This window comes from Tachysurus fulvidraco, chromosome 1 (assembly GCF_022655615.1).
Source record: "Tachysurus fulvidraco isolate hzauxx_2018 chromosome 1, HZAU_PFXX_2.0, whole genome shotgun sequence".
Classification (NCBI taxonomy): domain Eukaryota; kingdom Metazoa; phylum Chordata; class Actinopteri; order Siluriformes; family Bagridae; genus Tachysurus; species Tachysurus fulvidraco.
In genome coordinates, this window is record NC_062518.1 from 16267181 (window position 1) to 16286962 (window position 19782).

The window sequence follows — 19782 nt, forward strand, 5'->3', positions numbered from 1 at the left end:
CCTCGATCGGCTCGCATGATCTCACTGGCCCGCTGGCTTCTACACACACACGCACACGCACATTTTCCATTCTCCCTCCTCTCTTCCGCCCTGCTGGTCTCCATAGATAGCGAACGTGAGTGTGTGCGCGCATGTTTCCTGTTTAGCTTTCCCTGGCAGAGAGCGCACGCTGACGGAGGAACGTCTGCCGAGCTGTGGTTTCCAGTCAGCCACACACACACACACACACACACACACACACACACACACACACACACACGGTATGTGACCTCTCTGTGCCTTGAATTGTTTGTGCGTGGGTGCTGTTTATTTTAAACTGCTTGTGTGTGTGTGTGTGTGTGTGTGTATCTGTGTGAACCAACTTCCTCCCTGAGACGTGTGCTTCTCGCCCGCAGGTTGCGAAGCGCAGCTCTCAGAAGTCAGATTACGAGCCCAAGCCGTCGCCCCCTGTGCCCACCGCTGTCACCACGGTGCCCGCTGCTGTCGCCACGGCGACGTCTGCGCCTGCTCCGATGCCCCCTGAGGCTCGCAGACTCATCGTGAACAAAAACGCAGGAGAGACGCTGCTGCAGAGAGCTGCTCGCCTCGGCTATGAGGTAAGCCGCTTTGTGTGCGCGCGAGTGTGTGTTTTTCTCCTCTCTCGTAGTCTCCCCCTCCCTTTCCCCCCCTTTCGATAGGTTGCGCGTTCTCTCTCTCTCTCTCTCTCTCTCTCTCTCTCTCTCTCTCTCTCTCTCTCTCTCTCTCTCGTTCTCCCCCTCCCCCTCTCACCCCCCTCCCTCTCACCTCCCTCCTCCCTGTTCGCATCTCATTAATTCCGTGCGAGACGGAGTGTGACATGTGAGAGCCCCTGACAGGCACGGAGCGATCGCTTAGCGCACACACACGCGCACACATACACACACGCACCCCGTGTGCTCGTTCCCTTCCTCCTCCTCCTCCGCTGGCGTGCGCACGGCCTCTCCCTCCTTTTTCCTTTTTATATCTCGCTGTCTCGTTTCTCCCTCGCACGCTCCCCCCCTCTCCCCCCTCTCTCTTTTCTCTTTTCGCTTCACACACACACACGCACACACACACACACACACACACACACACGCTTTTACTTGCACGCACACACATACACACACTGTCTCGCTCGCTTTCTCTCAACGATTTGCGCTCTCCTGGCGCTCTTGCCGGAAAATCTTTAACTCTTTCCTTCCTCTCTCATCCCTCCACCGTTTTCTCTTCTCGGAACCTCAACCTCGGAGAAACGGTTTCGAAAATAGATTAGAACGTCTTAGAAAAGAATTTAGTCTGGATAGAACCAAAGGTATCAAATTAGAAATCAAGCTTTAAGTTAAGGGAAAAAAAAACAACCACGATGAAATGGCAATTTTTAACATTTCTTCTTTTTTTTTTTTCGTTATCAGGTCAAAAATGCAGAAGGAATTTAATTTCATTTCATTTAAACTACATCCGAAATATAATCCAGCTTCTACACGGGAAACGAACACCGCAGTTAGTACATTTATCTGGATTGTTTAAATATTGAGTATTTAATATTAGTGTTGTCAAATTCAAGATGGCTACCGACCTAGCTAGCTAGCTAGAGCAATTGTTTACACTTTATTGTTCAACTTTATTGTTACGCTTTATCCGATCGCATTTGTGGCTGAAACAAAATATTACGACATGTTATCCGTCACTGAAGATGTTTTTTTTTCTTCATACGATCACAATTATTGGAATTTATTTATTTATTTATTTTTCGTAATAGCTGTATAGTAGGAATGTGTTGTTTTTTTTCTTTCTTTCAATAGTTTTAAAATGTTTGACTTGTAGCTAGCCAATTTTCCGGTTTCTAAAAGAAATTTACGGCTCTCCAAACGTAAAGGTTTATCGTAAACTGTGTCCGTAGCATTTGCTTGTTTTCTGCCCCACGGTAACGAGTTAGCTTGATTTTGATTGCATTGTGGTTTAGCGTTAAGTCTGACCTCGTTAGAATCTACGTGATTCTGTGAATTCCGTGTTGACGGTAAAACCGACGGGCAACGATTTTTAGTTAGCTGATAGCTACGCGAGGTCTTTTTTTTTTTTGTGGTGCTGCAAACAAATTTGTGTGCAACCGAGGCGTTCGGTTGATGTTGCGTTGCAGCGGCGTTTCCGTGGCTGTGTGTAATTGCGCGCTTGGCGTTGTGTGCCTGATTTAGGCAGATTAATGGCGAGCTGGATTAGTTCCGGCAGCGAGGCTGAAAGGACTGGCACAGAGCACAGGAAATGAGCGATTACTGCAGCGAGCGCATGATCGCTCTCCCTCTCTCTCTCTCTCGCTCTCTCGAGGCGTTTCATTCGCTCTTCATGCTCCCTCGTCCTCGCTCTCTGTCCCTCATTTCCCTCCTCACGTGGCAAAGCTGAGAGAAAGCGATGTTCCCTGAAGCAGGACTCGGTAGGGCGAAAGTGACGGAAAGAGGAGGGGTTGTTTATAGTTCTGTTTTTTCCGTTTCTCCATCTGTCTGTCTCCGTCTCTCTCTCTCTCTCGTGTTCCAATTGGGGTGTAGCCATTCTCCCTTCCTGTCTGATGTAACCATACGGTTTAGGTGTGTTTGCGTATGTGCGTGTTTACTTTGTGTCACCGTGCTTGTTTACTGGAGCCGTCTACCTTCATATCATGCAGGACTCTGATAACACACACACAGGACTGACATCCTGCCCTCCCCCAGTCCGCTCACTGTTTGCACACCGTCTACTTTATTCTCTCGTCGTACCCGTGAATGGGAAGTGAAGGAAACGCTGTGATGACGCTCAGTCGCCCCGAACACTGATACCACCTCCTTCTTCTTTTTCTTTTCTGTTCTTTTCTTCTTTTACCTGCCCGAGATCCAAGCTAGCATAACCGCCTGTGTGTCCAGTTTGGTCAATAACAACCGGAACGTCCCCTTCCGTCTATGTGGCTTGGCTCCAGCCCACATGTTTGTGTTCTGATTAGCATGTTTAGCTACTTTGCAGAAATCCAGATTGCTCTCGGCAGCTTACACCGAACATGTCAATAATGTTGCTCTTAATAAGTCACACTTTAACTCGGATGCCAACCGGAATGTTTTTTTATCGATCGATTAGCATTTCCAATTTTTTTTTTTAAACAGATAGTGAGATGGCAACCGGTTTTGCTACCAAGTCCTTTAGCTACACGTTTTTAACGTTGATTATCATTTTACAAAATATTTATAAATTAGCCTTTTATAAAGAAGTGAATTTTTTGTTCACATTTCCGGCATTTAGCACACTCCCTTATCTAGGGTACTTACATTTTTATTTTATTTTATATTATACAACCGAGCAAATGAGGGCCTTGCTCAGGGGCCTGGCAGTGGCAGCTTGGTGAACCTGGGATTTGAACTCATGACCTTCCGGTCAATAGTCCAACACCTTAACCATACCACATATCTTGCACTGTTTCCATTCACCTTGGATTGTTTGCTAGCTAGATAATAGCTAAATATTAGTAAAGCTGCTAGCTAAGAGTTGAGAAAAAACGTCTGATTTACGGAGTCCTGAACACGATGGAGATGTTCACGCATTCGTTCACGTCAAAATCTATACGCGTGTAGACGTGTTTGCGTTCACTGCGGCAGTGAGGAAGTGATTTGGTTGAATTGCGTTACTGCGTTGTTGTAATAGTTTATGTATACGCTAATGTTACTGATTTGACTTGGTCTCCTGTCTCAAGCTCTTTATCTCTCTCTCTCTCTCTCTCTCTCTCTCTCTCCCCACCGACTGGCGCGCGGCCATTAAAGGTCTCGTCCTGATCTCCGCTTTAATTAATCACCGGCCCGGAGGCGCTAAATGCGCGAGGTTTTTAGGCCATTAGCTGCCCGCGCCGCGCGCCTCTCACTCTCACCGTGCCGCGCGCAGCACTAATTAACACCGCCGGTTGGGGTGGGGGATTGGGGGCGCGTGGGACGGTAATGGCCTCGAACTCCTTCACCACGTACACAATCACACGTGCTACGTCAACTATAAATAAAACCGTCGTCACGGCGTACTTATAGACACCGAGAGCCTATTTTGGAATAAATTCCACGGTTGGCGCGAGGGCTTAAAAGCTCCACTGGGCTTTCTTTTCCCGCCAATCTTTCCAACGCCTTGGCTCGAGCATGATCTCCGAACCCCCCCCCCCTTCCTTTCCCATAAGGCGCGCAAGCTCTAATTCCGCTCTAATGCCTTTATAATGCGCGCGGTGACAGCGCTTCGCTCTGAGCTGAGCCGAGCCCCGCGTGCGTTACTCTTTAAAGAGTCGCGAGAGAAGGGAGAGCAGATCGCTCGGGGCAAAAGTGACACTCTCTCTCACACACACACACTATAATCTCGTGACGTGTAGTATTCATCCCTCTCCACCAGCTATAATATCTTTCTCTCGAGCTCGCGCACCCGCCCTTTTGCTGGCCTTAACGGTCGAGGACAGTCTGGCTGACTCTGTGTGTGTGTGTGTGTGTGTGTGTGTGTGTGTGTGTGTTCTCAGTCTGTTGGCATCGTCTTGTTTTTCTAGTCCTTCGCTTTTTCCTGCCCCTCCCTCGCGCCCCCTCGGCTTTAAGACAGGAAGCCGCGCGCTCGGTGTGTGTGCGCGCTTGCTTGCGTTTGTGTTCGTGTCCGTGCGCGCGCGCTCGAGATAAGCCGTGATAGCTGACTGGCCTGCCAGCCTGTGTGTGTGCGTGTGTGTGTGTGTGAGTGTGTGAAAGCCACAAGCGGCTGTGTGGCGCTGCCGCCGCTTTGAAATATGACAAGGCTTCGCGCTCGAGCCTTTCAACGCGCCGCTTGGCCCTCTGTGTGTGTGTGTGTGTGGTTGAACAGTGCGCGCACACACGCACACCTAAGAGCAGCAGTAAACACGGAAACATTACGCAGCCAGCCAACGCTTTCGCACGAGCTTTTTTCCCCTCGCTCCATTTTTTTCTCATTTCCTCTCTCTATCTCTCTCTCTCTCTCTCTGTCTTTCTGTCTCTCTCTCTCTGTCTTTCTGTCTCTGTCTTTCTGTGTCTCTCTCTCTCTCGCTCTCTCTTTCTCTTTGTGTGTCTCTCTCTGTGTGTGTCTCTCTCTCTGTCTCTGTCTCTCTCATTCAGCCGCTTCCAAAACAAATCGCTCGCAGCATGATTCTCCTCCAGGCAATCCGTCTGTGTGTGGTGGGAGAGAGAGAGGGAGAGAGAGAGGGAGAGAGAACTAGCGGTCTGGGCTCATGTCTGATTTATTCCGGATGCACTCCGCAGGGTTTGAGCTCGAGTGGAAACAATCGGTGCGGTCTGAAAAAGGAAAAAAAAAAAAAAAATAGGCTACGCACTTCAGCGCAGCGCGTGCAATAGCGAGCGTTTTTTTTTTTTAAATGGTGTGGTTCGGGCACAAAATATGTAACACAGACAAGTGAAACGCTCTTGATGGTGACGGGCAGCAGCAAGGCTCCTTTACCCTAACAGCCTGTCCTCGCCACGTGTCATGGCCTTTCTTTAAAAAATTGTACCTAAAAGCTGTAGTATAAGAGAAAACTTCAGGATGAGTGACAGTGACCGTCATCATCCGCACGCTGAGTTTATTCCTAAAGCCGGAACAGTCCGGTGTTTTATTCCTCTTGTACCATGCCAGTATACCAACAACCGCCATTTTTATTTGTTATAGAACAACTTGTAGTGAGAATGTACCAGAGTACTCTCTCTCTATTTTTCTCTCTCTCTCTTTCTCTCTCTCTCTTTTCGCTTTCTCTCACTCTCTGGACTCTCCACTTCCCTCGTGCTTCCTGAGCCGCTGTGACATCCGTCTGCATCGCTCCGAGCCTGTTGTTTTTGTTTCTGTGTGTGTGTCTGTGTGTGTGTGTGTGTAAATTTAGAACGTTAGTCAGAGGAGTACGCTTCATTCTGCCAGCCAATCTCTTGCCCCCCCTTCTCTTATTTTATATATATATATATAAAATGTGTGTATGGGTTTTCCTCATTTCTCTTTATGTCTGTTTATATAGAGATATTTATTTATTTATCTATCTATCTATCTATCTATCTATCTATCTATCTATCTATCTATCTATCTATCTCTATTTATTTAATCATTCTCTCTCTTGTCCCCGGCTAAAATTTTGGATGTGTTCGGTCTGGCTGTGCTGCTGGGGTGTGTGTGAGTGTGTGTGTGTGTGTGTGGGTGTGTGTGTGTGAGGGAGAGAGAGATCGAGAGTGAGTGATGTGTTGATTGCAGTCCCTTGCCTGAAGCAGTGTTTATTGAGGGAGATTAAAAGTGGAGGAGGATTGTGTGTGTGTGTGTGTGTGTGTGTGTGTGTTGATGGGGGGGGTGTCTCATGCCTTTACTGCATTCCACCACTACTTTTCTCTTCTTCGTCCTTTTCTCTCCATCTCTCTCTCCCTCTTTCTTTCTCTCTCTCTCTGGGGTGTTAAATGCAGCTTTATTGTCTGTATAATGCATCGCTGGGCTCCGCAGGCTGCCAACGCAATGTGTGTGTGTGTGTGTGTGTGTGTGTGTGTCAGACAGACAGAAGAGGAGAGAAAGAGAGATGGTGAATTTCCATGCTGGTGCAGAAATCTGCCTTTCGGTAGAAATTAGAAAGGAAATGAAAAACACGCCGGCATCACTGAGTTGCTAATTGCTTGTGTGTGTTTTTAATCTGCTATATTGTGTGTGTGTGTGTGTGTGTGTGTGTGCGTGTGTGTGTGTGCGCGCGCATGTGTCCAGGCTTGCATTAGCGGTAGCGTAAGCTGTGTGCGCTTGCAGTCGGGCTTCATTAGCGGCGCTGGAACGCTTGTCTTGTTTCGGAGCACATGCACACAACATGCCGTATCCTGGAAACAGTGTATGCGGGTGGGGAGGAGGGTGTATCACTTGGGAGAATTGTGTGTGTGTGTGTGTGTGTGTGTATACATACGGTCTTCCAAAACAAGTCAGCAAGTTCTGTAAAATTCATATCATCCCAAAAGTCTTCTCACACCAGTAGGCCACGCCCTCTGAACCATGACTGACAGCTCAGCTTGCTGCAAACCGCTCCCCAGTGAAAATAACTTGTATTAAAAGCTCCGGCTTACTGCGTCCTGTGTGCCCACTTTTACTCCATGCTGTATGTCATTACTTACGGCTTCCTACTCCTCTGTCCCCAAGTTTAATAATCAAGGTCGCGAGCTAATAACGAATAGCGCCGTACGTTTCTCCTCGACTGCACAGTCATGTAGACCCCGTTTAAAACTCTCTCTTGGCCCCACCCCTTTTTTGTGCAGGAGGTGGTGCTGTACTGTTTGGAGAATAAAGTGTGTGATGTGAATCACCGTGACAACGCTGGTTACTGCGCCCTGCACGAAGCATGCGCCCGCGGCTGGATCAACATCGTCCAGCACCTGCTGGAGCACGGAGCCGACATCAACTGCAGCGCACAAGACGGCACCCGGTACACACACACACACCTCACCTATTCAGTCAGACTTCCAGTGAGTCATGAATTCAGCCTTTCAACACGAAGAGTAACTCTCACAACTGACTAGCTGTTCCAATTAAAGTGGAGAGAAAACGGTTGCTAGGCAACTAGGAAATATGGCGCCAAGCTTAAGCTATCTGACGTCTCCGCAAGAAAACGTTCGCTCTTCGGGGTAACGTTGTGAGCATTCTGTCGCTAGGCAACCAGGAAAAACGGAGCCACGCTTAAGCTAGTTAACAGCTAGCCACGTGTTTGTGTGGACAGTTTATGTCAAACGTGTCAGAGAATTAGCGAGAAAACACCTAGAACCTAGCGGTAGCCGCTAACCGAGTTTCCGTTTCTTCTGTCATTCCGTTACGTGTTGAGTGACACACATTTTCCAGGACGGCTTTAACACCGTTATGACTATAAGCCTATAAACTAAATATAGCACACACACTCGTCTATACGTTCACGTGCAATTTAGAGTTTCTTTTCTGTGTGTGTGTGTCTGAGAGTGTAACTCCAGCGTTAATTACACAACCCACGTGCACTCACTCACTCACTCACACACACACACGGAGCGTGTAATTACACGGTGAGTAATAACAGGGTGTGTGTGAGCGTCGGATAATTAGAGAGCGCGAGATCGATCAGGACAGACGGGTCAGTCTTCACATCGCTTCACGTTTAACTTTTAACACTTCACATTCGTGCTAAAAACGCCGCGCTAATTAGCCACGCCGCTGTTTACAGAAGTACGATAAAGCACACCGACAATTAATGAGCGTAATTAGGCTCGCGTTGTAACGCGAATATGGTGACATCATGATCTGGAAACACAGCGGCTTTATTCTGACTTCTTGCCGTCCACAAATCTTGGGGGGAAAATATTTCTGTAATATTTCGTGTTTTTATTTCTTTGCTTTTATTTGAAATATTGGCAGCTTTCTGTAATGAATTCATTTGATTCCAAAAAAAAAAAAAAAAGGTTTGCTGACGGTCAGAATTTCTTTAAAATATTTGCGTTCTAATTTATCACAATTTTTTATTTTTTTTTTGGTTTTAAAATAAACCAAAATTGAATAAACCGCCATCATTAAAAACAATCAAATTTTATTTCTATTAGTTTATGTTGGTTTTAACTGTGTGTGTGTGTGTGTGTGTGTGTGTGTGTGTGTGTGTGTTACAGGCCTCTACATGATGCAGTGGAGAACGATCACCTGGACGTTGTGCGTCTCTTGTTGTCGTACGGCGCTGACCCAACCCTCGCTACGTATGCGGGCCGCGGCCTGCTCAAGATGACTCACAGTGACGTCATGGAGACTTTCCTCTCCGGTCAGTACCTTAACACCCCCACCCACCCATCTCTCTCTCTCTCCCCCTTTTCTTAATCCCTTGTTCCTGGGTGTGGCTTGTTGCGAGATGGTTACTAAGCAAGCGCTACCTTCTCAGAACAGTAATCTAACTTAAATGTTAATGATAAATATAAAATATTTAAATATTTACGATCAGTGTCGTTATTCAGGGAAACGGATTATTTCAGGTGTGTGTGTGTGTGTGTGTGTGTTTGCTGTCAATTGCATTATTTGGGAAAGCCATGTGTACTTCGGTGTGTTATTTCAAACAGCTGTGTCTATTGTGTGTGTGTGTGTTTGTGTTTCTCTCTGGTGGTATTTGGGAAAGCTGAGTGTTTCCCCAAAGGAGCCATTTTAGCAAACCATCTGTGTGTGTGTGTGTGTGCGCGCGCAAGCGCGTGTGTGTGAGCGCGTGTTTGTTTGTGTGTGCGCATGTGTGTGCACGCACACGTGTATGTGTGTGAGCGCGTGTTTGTGTGCGAGCGTGTGTGTGTGTGTGCGCGCGTGTATGTGTGTGTCTGCGTGCGTGTGTTTGGTCGCTGCTTTGGCTGAGCAGTAATCTGGCCTCCTGTCGTTATCTGAACAGGAACATGGTGTCAATTCTACAAGCTTTTATGTGTGTGTGTGTGTGTGAATCTCAAATGGGTTTGGGGTTTTTTAACCTGAAGGGAGCTGACTTCTAACCCACCCCCCCACACACACACACACAGTTGTCTTGACGTTAGTATACAATGTGAAGTGTGTAGTGTTGTTAGACGCTGTTGTGTCATTGGCTTCTGTTGCACTTCTGTTGTGACACACACACACACACACGCACTGGTGTACGGTTCAACTGGAACTCAATGGTTAAAACCAGTGCAACTGTTTTACAGGCTGTTAGTTTGCATGAGCTAATTTGCCTAGACAACATGTTACACACACAGCTAGCTGTTTAGTGTGTGTGTGTGCGTGCGTGTGTGTGTGTGTGTGCGCGTGTGCGCGTGTGTGGCTGAACACTACTTGTGAGATGGCTAGTATAGAGCTGGAGCACACATTAAGGTGTGTGTGTGTGTGTAAGGTGAAGGGCTCTCAGTGGGAGACGAGCTCTCCACTGAGGATGCATTCAACCTTGCTCTGTGAGTGTGTGAGTGTGTGTGTGTGTGTGAGTGCGAGTGCGTTCTTGCCTTCTTAGTCACGCGGAGCTGCACTGAGCCCTTTGAGGCGAAGCAATCAGAGCTCTCTTACTCTCTCTCTTACTCACTGTCTCGCTCTCTCTCTGTCTCTCACTGTCTCTCTCTGTTTCTCTCTCACTCTCTCTATCTGTTTCTCTTTCTCACGCTCTCTCTGTCTCTCTTTTTCTCTCTCTATCTCTCACTCTTTCTCTCTATCTCACTGTCTCTCTTTTTCTCTCTTTATTTGTCTCTCTCTCTCTCTCTGTCTAATCACTTCTTCCACTCTTTCCTACTAGCATTTAGAACACCCCCCTCCACCCCTTCTGCCAGTTAATACCCCCTCCCGTAATAAATAAATAACTGTAATAAATAAATAACTAGTGAACAGGAGGTTATAAGTTCTCCACTCCTCAAAACCCCACATTGTTTTTTTTTTTTTTGTTGTTGTTTTTTTGCGACAGTGATCCGTACTTAAAGTGATGCACACAGACTGCGAGAACGTTCCGGATCGATGCCGAATTTCCTCAGCTAGCTAGAGTTAGCGCTGCGTCAGAAATAACGCCGACACGTAGAGGTAGAGCATGTCTCTAAGGAATAAAAACGCTTTGGTATTCGGCCCACTCTCCGCTCCGACACACACACACACACGACGGTTACCGTAGGAACAGCCATAAAAAAAAAAAACAGGTGTGTCATCCACCCGTTCCTCCCCAGTCATGAGGCTACGTCGGTTATTTCAGACGTTAACGATTTGCGTGCTGTTCTTCAGGCGGTAACTGTAATGTCTCTGATTGTGAAGTCTGGTCTTGTAGGACATGAAGAGAGGGTCAGCGCGGGAGGTTTTAATGTCGCCGCTGGCGGGAAAAGTCGTAGCGAGTGGCGTCTACTTTCTGTCGTCTCTAATCGTCTCTAATCTGTGTCTCCGTCCCTCCAGACTACTTTGCAGACCTGCAAGGCCGAGAGGACGACGACCCCGGTGTGTACTGGGAGTTTTACGGCAGCGCTGTGTGTGGTGAGTGCTGATTTCCTCATCCTCTCCTTCTCCCTTTCTCTCTCTCTCACACACGCACACACGCACGCACTCACTCTCGCACAAGCGTGAGCAGAATCACTGAGAGGGACAGACGCAGCCCAAGGGCAAGTCTGAGTCTTCCTCATCTGTCCGAGAGACAGGAAGTGAAAACAGAAGTGTGTCTGCTTTCATCATCTCACGCGCTCCGTCTCTCTCTCTCTCTCTCTCTCTCTCTCTCTCTCTCTCTCTCTCTCTCTCTCTCTCTCTCTCTGTCTCTAAAATAAAACAGAATTTACCCCTAACATGCACACAAGGTGTGTGTGTGTATGTGTGTATATATATATACATATAAATAAAGAATACTTCTCAGGCTGTGTGTAATTGACGTGTGTGTTTGAGGTTGTCGGCTCTTCAGCTGGTCTCTCTCTCTCACACACACACACACGCGTGTGCGAACACACACACAACATTCCCAAGCACTTTAGGGAATTCCTGGTATATCTGAGAAAATGAGACAGATTCTAAGGATCAGTAATAACTGGAGAGAGAGAAAGAGAGAGAGAGAAGGACGGACGGACAGACAGAGACGGCAAGAAAAAAAAAGGGCAGACAGACAGACGGCTATTTTTGGGAGCCTCACTCTGCTAAAGCGCCGCCTCGGAAAAACCCCGACTATAAAATGGAGAGCGAGTGAAAGAGAAAAAAGGGGGGTGTCTGATTTTCCCCTCGTTCGCTTTGAGGCTTTGCGCCCAGGCCAACGCACACTGGAAAGAGTGAAGAGCCTACACACACACACACACACACACACACACACACGCATGCACTCATCGTTCAGTGCAGCTTAATGGAAGGCAGCGTTAATAGGAGCCGGGGTAGTGCAAGCGACGTGAGAAGGACTCCGGAAAAAAGGAGAGAGAGAGAGAGAGAGAGAAGGAGCGGAAGACAGGGAGCGAGTGAAGGACAGAGGAAGGGAGGGAGAGAGGAAGTGGGGGGTAGGGGGCGTCCTCTGGGAGAGAGCAGTGGAGCGGAATGTTCAGGAAGCTCTCACGACAACAACACCTGCGTGTGAAAGAGAGAGAGAGAGGCAGAGAGAGAGAGGCAGAGCAAGAGAGGCAGAGCGAGAGTGCAAGCAGCCCATCGGGCGAGCGCTGGCGATATTTTCCATAGTCAGCAGGAGGTGTGACTTCCTGGTGGGTCAGTCACGTGAGGCGAGGCACACGTGTGGGCGACTCGTCATAGTAGCAGCGTTGCGAAATTTTCTTAGTGAACCGTGATGTCGCAAGTTGTTTGGGACGGATAAAAAACACACTACCACAAAGTGAGCGAAGTAACACAAAAAAAAATGGAAGTAAAGGTCCGGCTCAGAGAACTAGCGTTTTGTTTGTTTGTTTTTTTCCGCTAAAGTAAACATGCACTCGGTGTAAAGTGGGTGGAGCTAACTCTGGGTGTGGGTGGAGCTTCGCGCCTGACCAGTCACAAGGCTGAGGCTCGTTTGTGCCGCACATGGAGAAGGTAACGCTAGCCTAGTGGGTAAATAAGCCAACCCCAGGGAGGCTGATCTGTGCAGTTAACCATGTGACTGCGGAATGGTACGAGCCGGGACGGCCGAGAGATCGATACAGCATCGGTAGCCGCTAGAAAAAAAACACAGTGTACACACAAGGAGACAAACCGCTTCTGAAGTGTCCTTATTTTTAATCAAGGATGACCCAAGATGGAGCAAGTCGACAGGAAGCTTGCTTCAGTCTCCGCTCGGTTTTGGAGAGGCTTGAGATGGAGGGAGCGGTAATAAAGTTTGCGAGAGGAAGGGAGGGAGGAAGGGAGGGCGGGAGGGAGGGCGAACGGAGAGCTGTGTGGGGGAGGGAGCAGCTGATAACAGTGCGAGCCCTCTAAACAAATGAGGCTTTGTACCGCTGTCCTATCGTGCGCACGCACACACACACACACACACACAGAGCTTTATTCATGTCACATGGGTGCAGCTATTCAAGACCAAGGTCTTTTACTGTGTGTGTGAGGAGGATTTGAAAATGCGTGAATATCAGGTGACAATTCAATAAAATGCAATAAAGCTACATTTATAGCAGCGAGTTCACCACCACAATAAAACTGCAAGCTGTTTGAACATGATCAGGTTTAATTACTGACTCAACCACGCACAGGCCACACCCTCTCGGCTGGACGTATTAGCATACAGGCCACGCCTCCATGACCACCTGTAGTGGGATCAGTGGCTACAGAGGCTACAGCTCAAGTCACCGTCGTTTGCATATGCCACGCCCCTCACTGCCTGTACTGAGGCCGACAGACACAGAGGCCACGCCTCTTTCTAAGAACGATTAGGGCAAAGACCGCTGTGTCTTTTTTACCTCATATAAAACGATACAGTGACCGAGGCCATGCCTTTCTCACTTCCTTCACTGGATCTGAAAGCACACCGGCTCAAACATATGAATATGTAGCAGTGACTCTATTTGGGATTTGCATATGCATGAATTATTCATCCGTATGTTGCTGTTATGATCAGTGTTAATCTGTGAACGTTACTTTTATCCTCTGTATCTCTCTGTCTCGCAGAGCCTGTCGAAGACTCGACGGCGTTCGACGTCCTGGCTGACCCTCCTGGTCCGGAGGATGACAACGAGGAAGAGCAGAGGGACGTGTTTGAGTTTGAGTTCTCTGACCGACCGCTGCTCCCCTGCTACAACATCCAGGTGTCCCTCTCACAAGGGTGAGTGTGAGTGTGTGTGTGCCAAAACTTTTGCTCCATGCTTCAGAACTTCAGAAAAACCACCCATAAGCTTATGGAAAGTAAACAGACAAAAAGCCTCTGTTAAAATAGTTGCCGCTAAACGGTTGCTAGGAAACCGAAACTACGGCCGGCCAAGATGAAGCTAGGTAATGACTGTGGCAAACAATTTTAGATTTGGGTTTTCATTCTGATGGCATAAAAGGTTCTATGGTGGTGGGGACAACAAAACCGTGAGGAGGTCGAACGTTGCTAGGCAACTGGGAATTATGGTTGCTAAGTGTAAGCTAGCTAAGGATCGACGCTGATCAGTTTGCTAAATCCGATGAAGTCATATAAGCAACGAGAGAACGGCAGCGGAAACTCGACAGAACGTGTCTCGATCAATGAGCTGCTATCGACACGTCCTCGTTAGCAAATGTCTCACATCTCGCTTCTGGCGGCTAGTTCCGGTTAGCTAGACGTTCCTGACTGATCAGTCAGTCATTAGGACGTGTAATGGAGATCCTGGCATACGGACAGAACCAATCGCTCGACTCCGACCAGCCGCACAGACACTTTGATTGATTCGTTCAATAAACATCATCACAGACTGGTGACATTTCCAGAACATGGCAACGCCCCTGCTACATGTAGTCTCGACCATCTCGGAACAGAACGTGGGAGAAAGGAAATATGTTCCTCTGGTGGACTGGAGTTAGCTTTCTGTACGAGACACAGGGGAGACGGGGAAAAAAAACTGATACAGAGAGATCTAAAAAGAGATTAAAAAAAGACAGGCAGAGAGAGAGAGAGAGAGAGAGAACACGAGTGAACTGAAACAGAACTGAAAGTGACAGACAGGAACAGGAGAGTGAAAGAAGTTAAGAGGTACAGAAAGTGTCTGAAAGAGATGGTGACAGGAAGAACTGTCCGAGAGAGAGAGAGAGACTCTGAGAGAGGGAGACACGTGGAGAGAGCTAGAAAAAAAAAAGACCTGAGAGACAAGCAGAGAAAGAGAGAGAGAGATGGGTTGACGGAGCTGAGAGACAGAGAGAGACAATTAGACAGAGCTGAGAGACAGACAGACAGGCAGAGAGAGACAATAAGACAGCTGACAGACAGGCAGAGAGATGGGTAGAGAGAGAGACCATTAGACAGGGCTGAGAGACAGACAGGCAGAGAAAGAGACAATAAGACAGAGCTGAGAGACAGACAGGCAGAGAGATGGGTAGAGAGAGACAATTAGACAGCTGAGAGACAGACAGGCAGAGAGAGATGGGTAGAGAGAGACAATTAGACAGCTGAGAGACAGACAGGCAGAGAGAGATGGGTAGAGAGAGACAATTAGACAGCTGAGAGACAGACAGGCAGAGAGATGGGTAGAGAGAGACAATTAGACAGCTGAGAGACAGACAGGCAGAGAGAGATGGGTAGAGAGAGAGAGACCATTAGACCAGGCTGAGAGACAGACAGGCAGAGAGAGACGGGTAGAGAGAGACAATTAGACAGGACTGAGAGACAGACAGGCAGAGAAAGAGACAATAAGACAGAGCTGAGAGACAGACAGGCAGAGAGATGGGTAAAGAAAGACAATTAGACAGCTGAGAGACAGACAGGCAGAGATGGGTAGAGAGAGACAATTAGACAGCTGAGAGACACAGGCAGAGAGATGGGTAGAGAGAGACAATTAGACAGCTGAGAGACAGACAGGCAGAGAGAGATGGGTAGAGAGAGACAATTAGACAGCTGAGAGACAGACGGGCAGAGAGAGATGGGTAGAGAGAGAGAGACAATTAGACAGGGCTGAGAGACAGACAGGCAGAGAGAGACGGGTAGAGAGAGACAATTAGACAGGGCTGAGAGACAGACAGGCAGAGAGATGGGTAGAGAGAGACAATTAGACAGCTGAGAGACAGACAGGCAGAGAGATGGGTAGAGAGAGAGAGACAATTAGACAGGGCTGAGAGACAGACAGGCAGAGAGAGACGGGTAGACAAAGCTGAGGCTCCGCACGCTCGAATCCTAGCGACGTGCCGCTAAACAGACACGGCTAATTACCTCCCACTCCGTCTCCGTCCCAGCTTTACTGACACACACACACACACACACACACACACTCTCAGCTGCTGCGCTCGTCGTTCTGTGTAATTTTCGCTTCCCCTCCCCCGTCTCCGTTCTATCTCCATCCTTCTCTCGCTCGCGCTGTGCGCTGCCGGCTGATGCAGTATTAATGGCTCTCTTGTGCCTCCGGGGCCTCTCCGCTCTGCCCCACACACACACACACACACACACACACACACACTCTCCTCGCATTTCCTCCCTCCCTCGTTCCCTCTCTCTCTCTATCCCTCTCCCTTTTTCTATCACTCACTATTCATCCTGCCGGCGCTCGGCGAGACCCACACACCGCCTCAAGTGCCATCGACCGAGCACTGCCTGTTACCGCTCTCCCCTGTGTGTGTGTGTGTGTGCGCGCGCGCACGCGTTCACATCAGACAGGCTTTGTCTCGTCTTTTTGTGCGTCTGTAACCTATTGTATTTCGGGGCAAGTGAGCGGCCGAGCATCTTTTGTGCATTTGAGGCTGCTTTCGTAATTGTGTGTGTGTGAGAGAGAGAGACAGAGAACATCTGCATAAACTTGGTTTTGACGTCGGAAGCGAAAACACACTCTGGCAATGGAAGGAATGAAAAAAACACACACAGAATCCGCCCACCAGGTTTCCTCCAGCCAGAGCAGCTTTTGAGCAGAACGTCTCTGCAGCATCGCGGCTTTCGATCGAACGCAGGCCTCCTGTCTGCACCCAGAGTTTATTCTAGCGCTTTCCTTCAACGAGTTGATCGTTTTTTGTTTTGCTTTTACCAAACAGACGCATTACAGCACTGAGTTTATACAACAACACTCATACTCCTTATGGAATTTTCCACAAAATCTTAAAAGGGACCGGAATAACAGCAGCAGCTTCCAGTTAGATGGAACTCCAAACGTCTCACACACGCTCAAATGACCTCGAGACAAGGGATACAGGAAAACATCGGCTTAGTGTAGTTTAGCTAGCTGACTCATCCATCCACCCATCTCACCCCTCCATCCATCCATCTCTCCATCTCACCCATCCACCCATCTCACCCATCCCTCCGTCCATCTCACCCATCCATCCATCCATCCATCCATCTCACCCATCCATCTCACCCATCCATCCATCTCTCCATCTCACCCATCCACCCATCTCACCCATCCATCCGTCCATCTCACCCCTCCATCCATCCATCTCACCCATCCACCCATCTCACCCATCCATCCATCCATCTCTCCATCTCACCCATCCACCCATCTCACCCATCCATCCATCCATCTCTCCATCTCACCCATCCACCCATCTCACCCATCCATCCATCTCACCCATCCATCCATCCATCCATCTCTCCATCTCACCCATCCACCCATCTCACCCCTCCATCTCTCCATCTCACCCATCCACCCATCTCACCCATCCATCTCACCCATCTCTCCATCTCACCCATCCACCCATCTCACCCATCCATCCGTCCATCTCACCCCTCCATCCATCCATCTCTCCATCTCACCCATCCACCCATCTCACCCCTCCGTCCATCCATCTCACCCATCCACCCATCTCACCCATCCATCCGTCCATCTCACCCATCCATCCATCCATCTCTCCATCTCACCCATCCACCCATCTCACCCATCCCTCCATCCATCTCACCCATCCATCCATCCATCCATCTCACCCATCCATCCATCTCTCCATCTCACCCATCCATCCATCTCTCCATCTCACCCATCCACCCATCTCACCCATCCATCCGTCCATCTCACCCATCCACCCATCTCACCCCTCCATCCATCTCTCCATCTCACCCATCCACCCATCTCACCCATCCATCCATCCATCTCTCCATCTCACCCATCCACCCATCCATCCGTCCATCTCACCCATCCATCCATCTCACCCATCCATCCATCCATCTCACCCATCCATCTCACCCATCCATCTCACCCATCCATCCATCTCTCCATCTCACCCATCCATCCACCCATCTCACCCATCCATCCATCCATCCATCCACCCATCTCACCCATCCATCCATCCATCCACCCATCTCACCCATCCATCTATCCATCCACCCATCTCACCCATCCATCCATCTCACCCATCCATCCACCCATCTCACCCATCCATCCTTAAGAGTGACAATTCGAATGGCGGCTAATTCGTGACTATACTTACAGCTTCAGGCTTCCAGCATTCTAAGCGAGTGTCTACTTTAGCATGTTGTTCGTTGTTAGGCGAAAAATTTAGCGTACTATTTTTGGCGGTCAACTCTGTTATATTTACGGTATTAAAGCATAACCTTTACAATATTTCATTATGTAGTCACCTTTAGATCTTCTGAAGTTCTTAAGTATCGGGAGTTTCCATACAGAAAGAATCTGACGTAACGGACGTCACCTGCTCGTGCACTCCACCTCATTCCTAAAGCCTCAATTTTTTTTTACCCCCCTCAGGCCCCGAAACTGGCTGCTGCTCTCTGACGTGCTGAAGCGGCTGAAGATGTCAGCACGCACCTTCCGTTCCATGTTCTCGCACATCGAGGTGGTGACAATCGCTGAAGCCGAGTTCTACAAGCAGGTGTCACTCAGCCCGCTCTTCTCGTGTCCTGAGGAACTCGACGGCTTCCTGCCCGACAGCAAGGAGCTGCTGGACCTGGTGGAGATCAGCGCCGAGCTCGCCGCGCTGCTCGGCTCGTCGCTCGAGTACCTGGACAACCGCTGGGAGCCACGCTCGTGACACTACAACACACTAACACAGACTTTAACCAAGAGTGTCATGACCACAGACATTTTGGAGACTTAACATTTCCGCCAGTGGAGGCCTTCGGAGCTCCAAACCTGTACAGAGTGTACATAGCGCAAGAGGACGAATCTCGGACGTGGATCACTCTCCCTGCTCCGCGAAGAAACGGACAAGAAACGAACTTTTGTTTGAGATGTTTTATAAAAATATACATATATAAATATACGATCGCTGTATTTTATTTGTGATTTTTTATATATATATATATAGATCTAAATATAAATATATATATATATATATATATATATATATATATACAAAGTTGTTGTTTTTTTTCCCCCTGTTGAGTTCTAACGGCAAATCTGCGAGAGACTAGCGTACAACTGTGTGTGTGTGGTAGTTTGTGACTTAAACTAGTGCACTTCCTGACTCGAGTTTGTTTGTCCTGCCACGACAATTTCACACAGTTTGAGTTGGGAGCATTTTATTTGTTTGTTTGTTTTTGTTTGTTTTTGTCCTAACTATCAGACACAGTTTTGTAGGCTTGTTGGTGTGGTTTTTTGTTTGTTTTTTTGTTTTTCTTATTTATGATTACAAAAAAAATGTAAGATATTTTAAAAGTTGGCTGTTTTGGGGTAAATATTAAGTAATAAGTGTAAGATACTAATATTGAAGCTTTGTTAGGAAACAGGACACAGTCGAAGTTGTACATAATGAGGCAAAGGTTTCAGTAACTTGTTTTCCGACTCGTGTGACTTTTTTTGGAGACGTGTTGAGAACTTTGTAATTTACATGCGCTATCGTTTGTATTTATATTTTACAAAAAAAAATCCTTTAGATAAATGGCAATAAATGATCCCCTCCATCTTGTATGGTCTTACTGACTCGTTTTGGCTGTAGTTTTGAGTCAGGGACTAATGTAAAGCTTTGAGACACACTTTAAAGCAGAAACAGAGGAGTGAACAGACTTGGGCTCTGACCGAGCAGCCAGTCTTTATCCCCCCGCCATCGCTCTGATCTGTACCGGAACACCTGAGCTCCATTTCCTGTTTTGCAGGATAGAACCGGAAATGACTGGAGAATGGACGGAAATGAGAGACCCGGAGCTGTGGAATAGGGGGACATGACCATGAGGACGCAGTTTGGTTGAATCGTTGTGATGAAGGAAAAACCATCATGCAGCTGTTCGAAACTGATAACAATAACAGACCACACACACGGGGCTTTAACCACATGTAGCTAAAAACGAGCGTTACGCAATCTAACCTATCCACACGCGCGCGCACACACACACACACA

The 19782-nt window shown here is 48.1% G+C and overlaps 1 protein-coding gene and 1 long non-coding RNA gene across 5 annotated transcripts in view; both read left to right on the top strand.

Moving 5' to 3' along the window:
• Positions 1-19353, top strand: part of bcor (BCL6 corepressor) — a 53927-nt gene extending 34574 nt beyond the window's left edge. For 3 of the 4 annotated variants that reach the window (XM_027168696.2, XM_027168695.2, XM_027168697.2), the window contains 6 exons: positions 396-596; positions 7239-7405; positions 8604-8749; positions 10855-10932; positions 13510-13663; positions 18195-19353. In XM_027168696.2, coding sequence (XP_027024497.2) covers positions 396-596; positions 7239-7405; positions 8604-8749; positions 10855-10932; positions 13510-13663; positions 18195-18477 — 1029 coding nt within the window. In that variant the 3' untranslated portion in view covers positions 18478-19353. The remainder of the gene's footprint in view (positions 1-395; positions 597-7238; positions 7406-8603; positions 8750-10854; positions 10933-13509; positions 13664-18194) is intronic. The other variant, XM_047800574.1, reaches the window with a different exon arrangement.
• Positions 708-7238, top strand: LOC125138625. The gene is made up of 2 exons (XR_007137879.1): positions 708-1309; positions 1410-7238. It is a non-coding gene; the product is annotated as an uncharacterized LOC125138625 (long non-coding RNA).
• Positions 19354-19782: the final 429 nt, after the last annotated feature.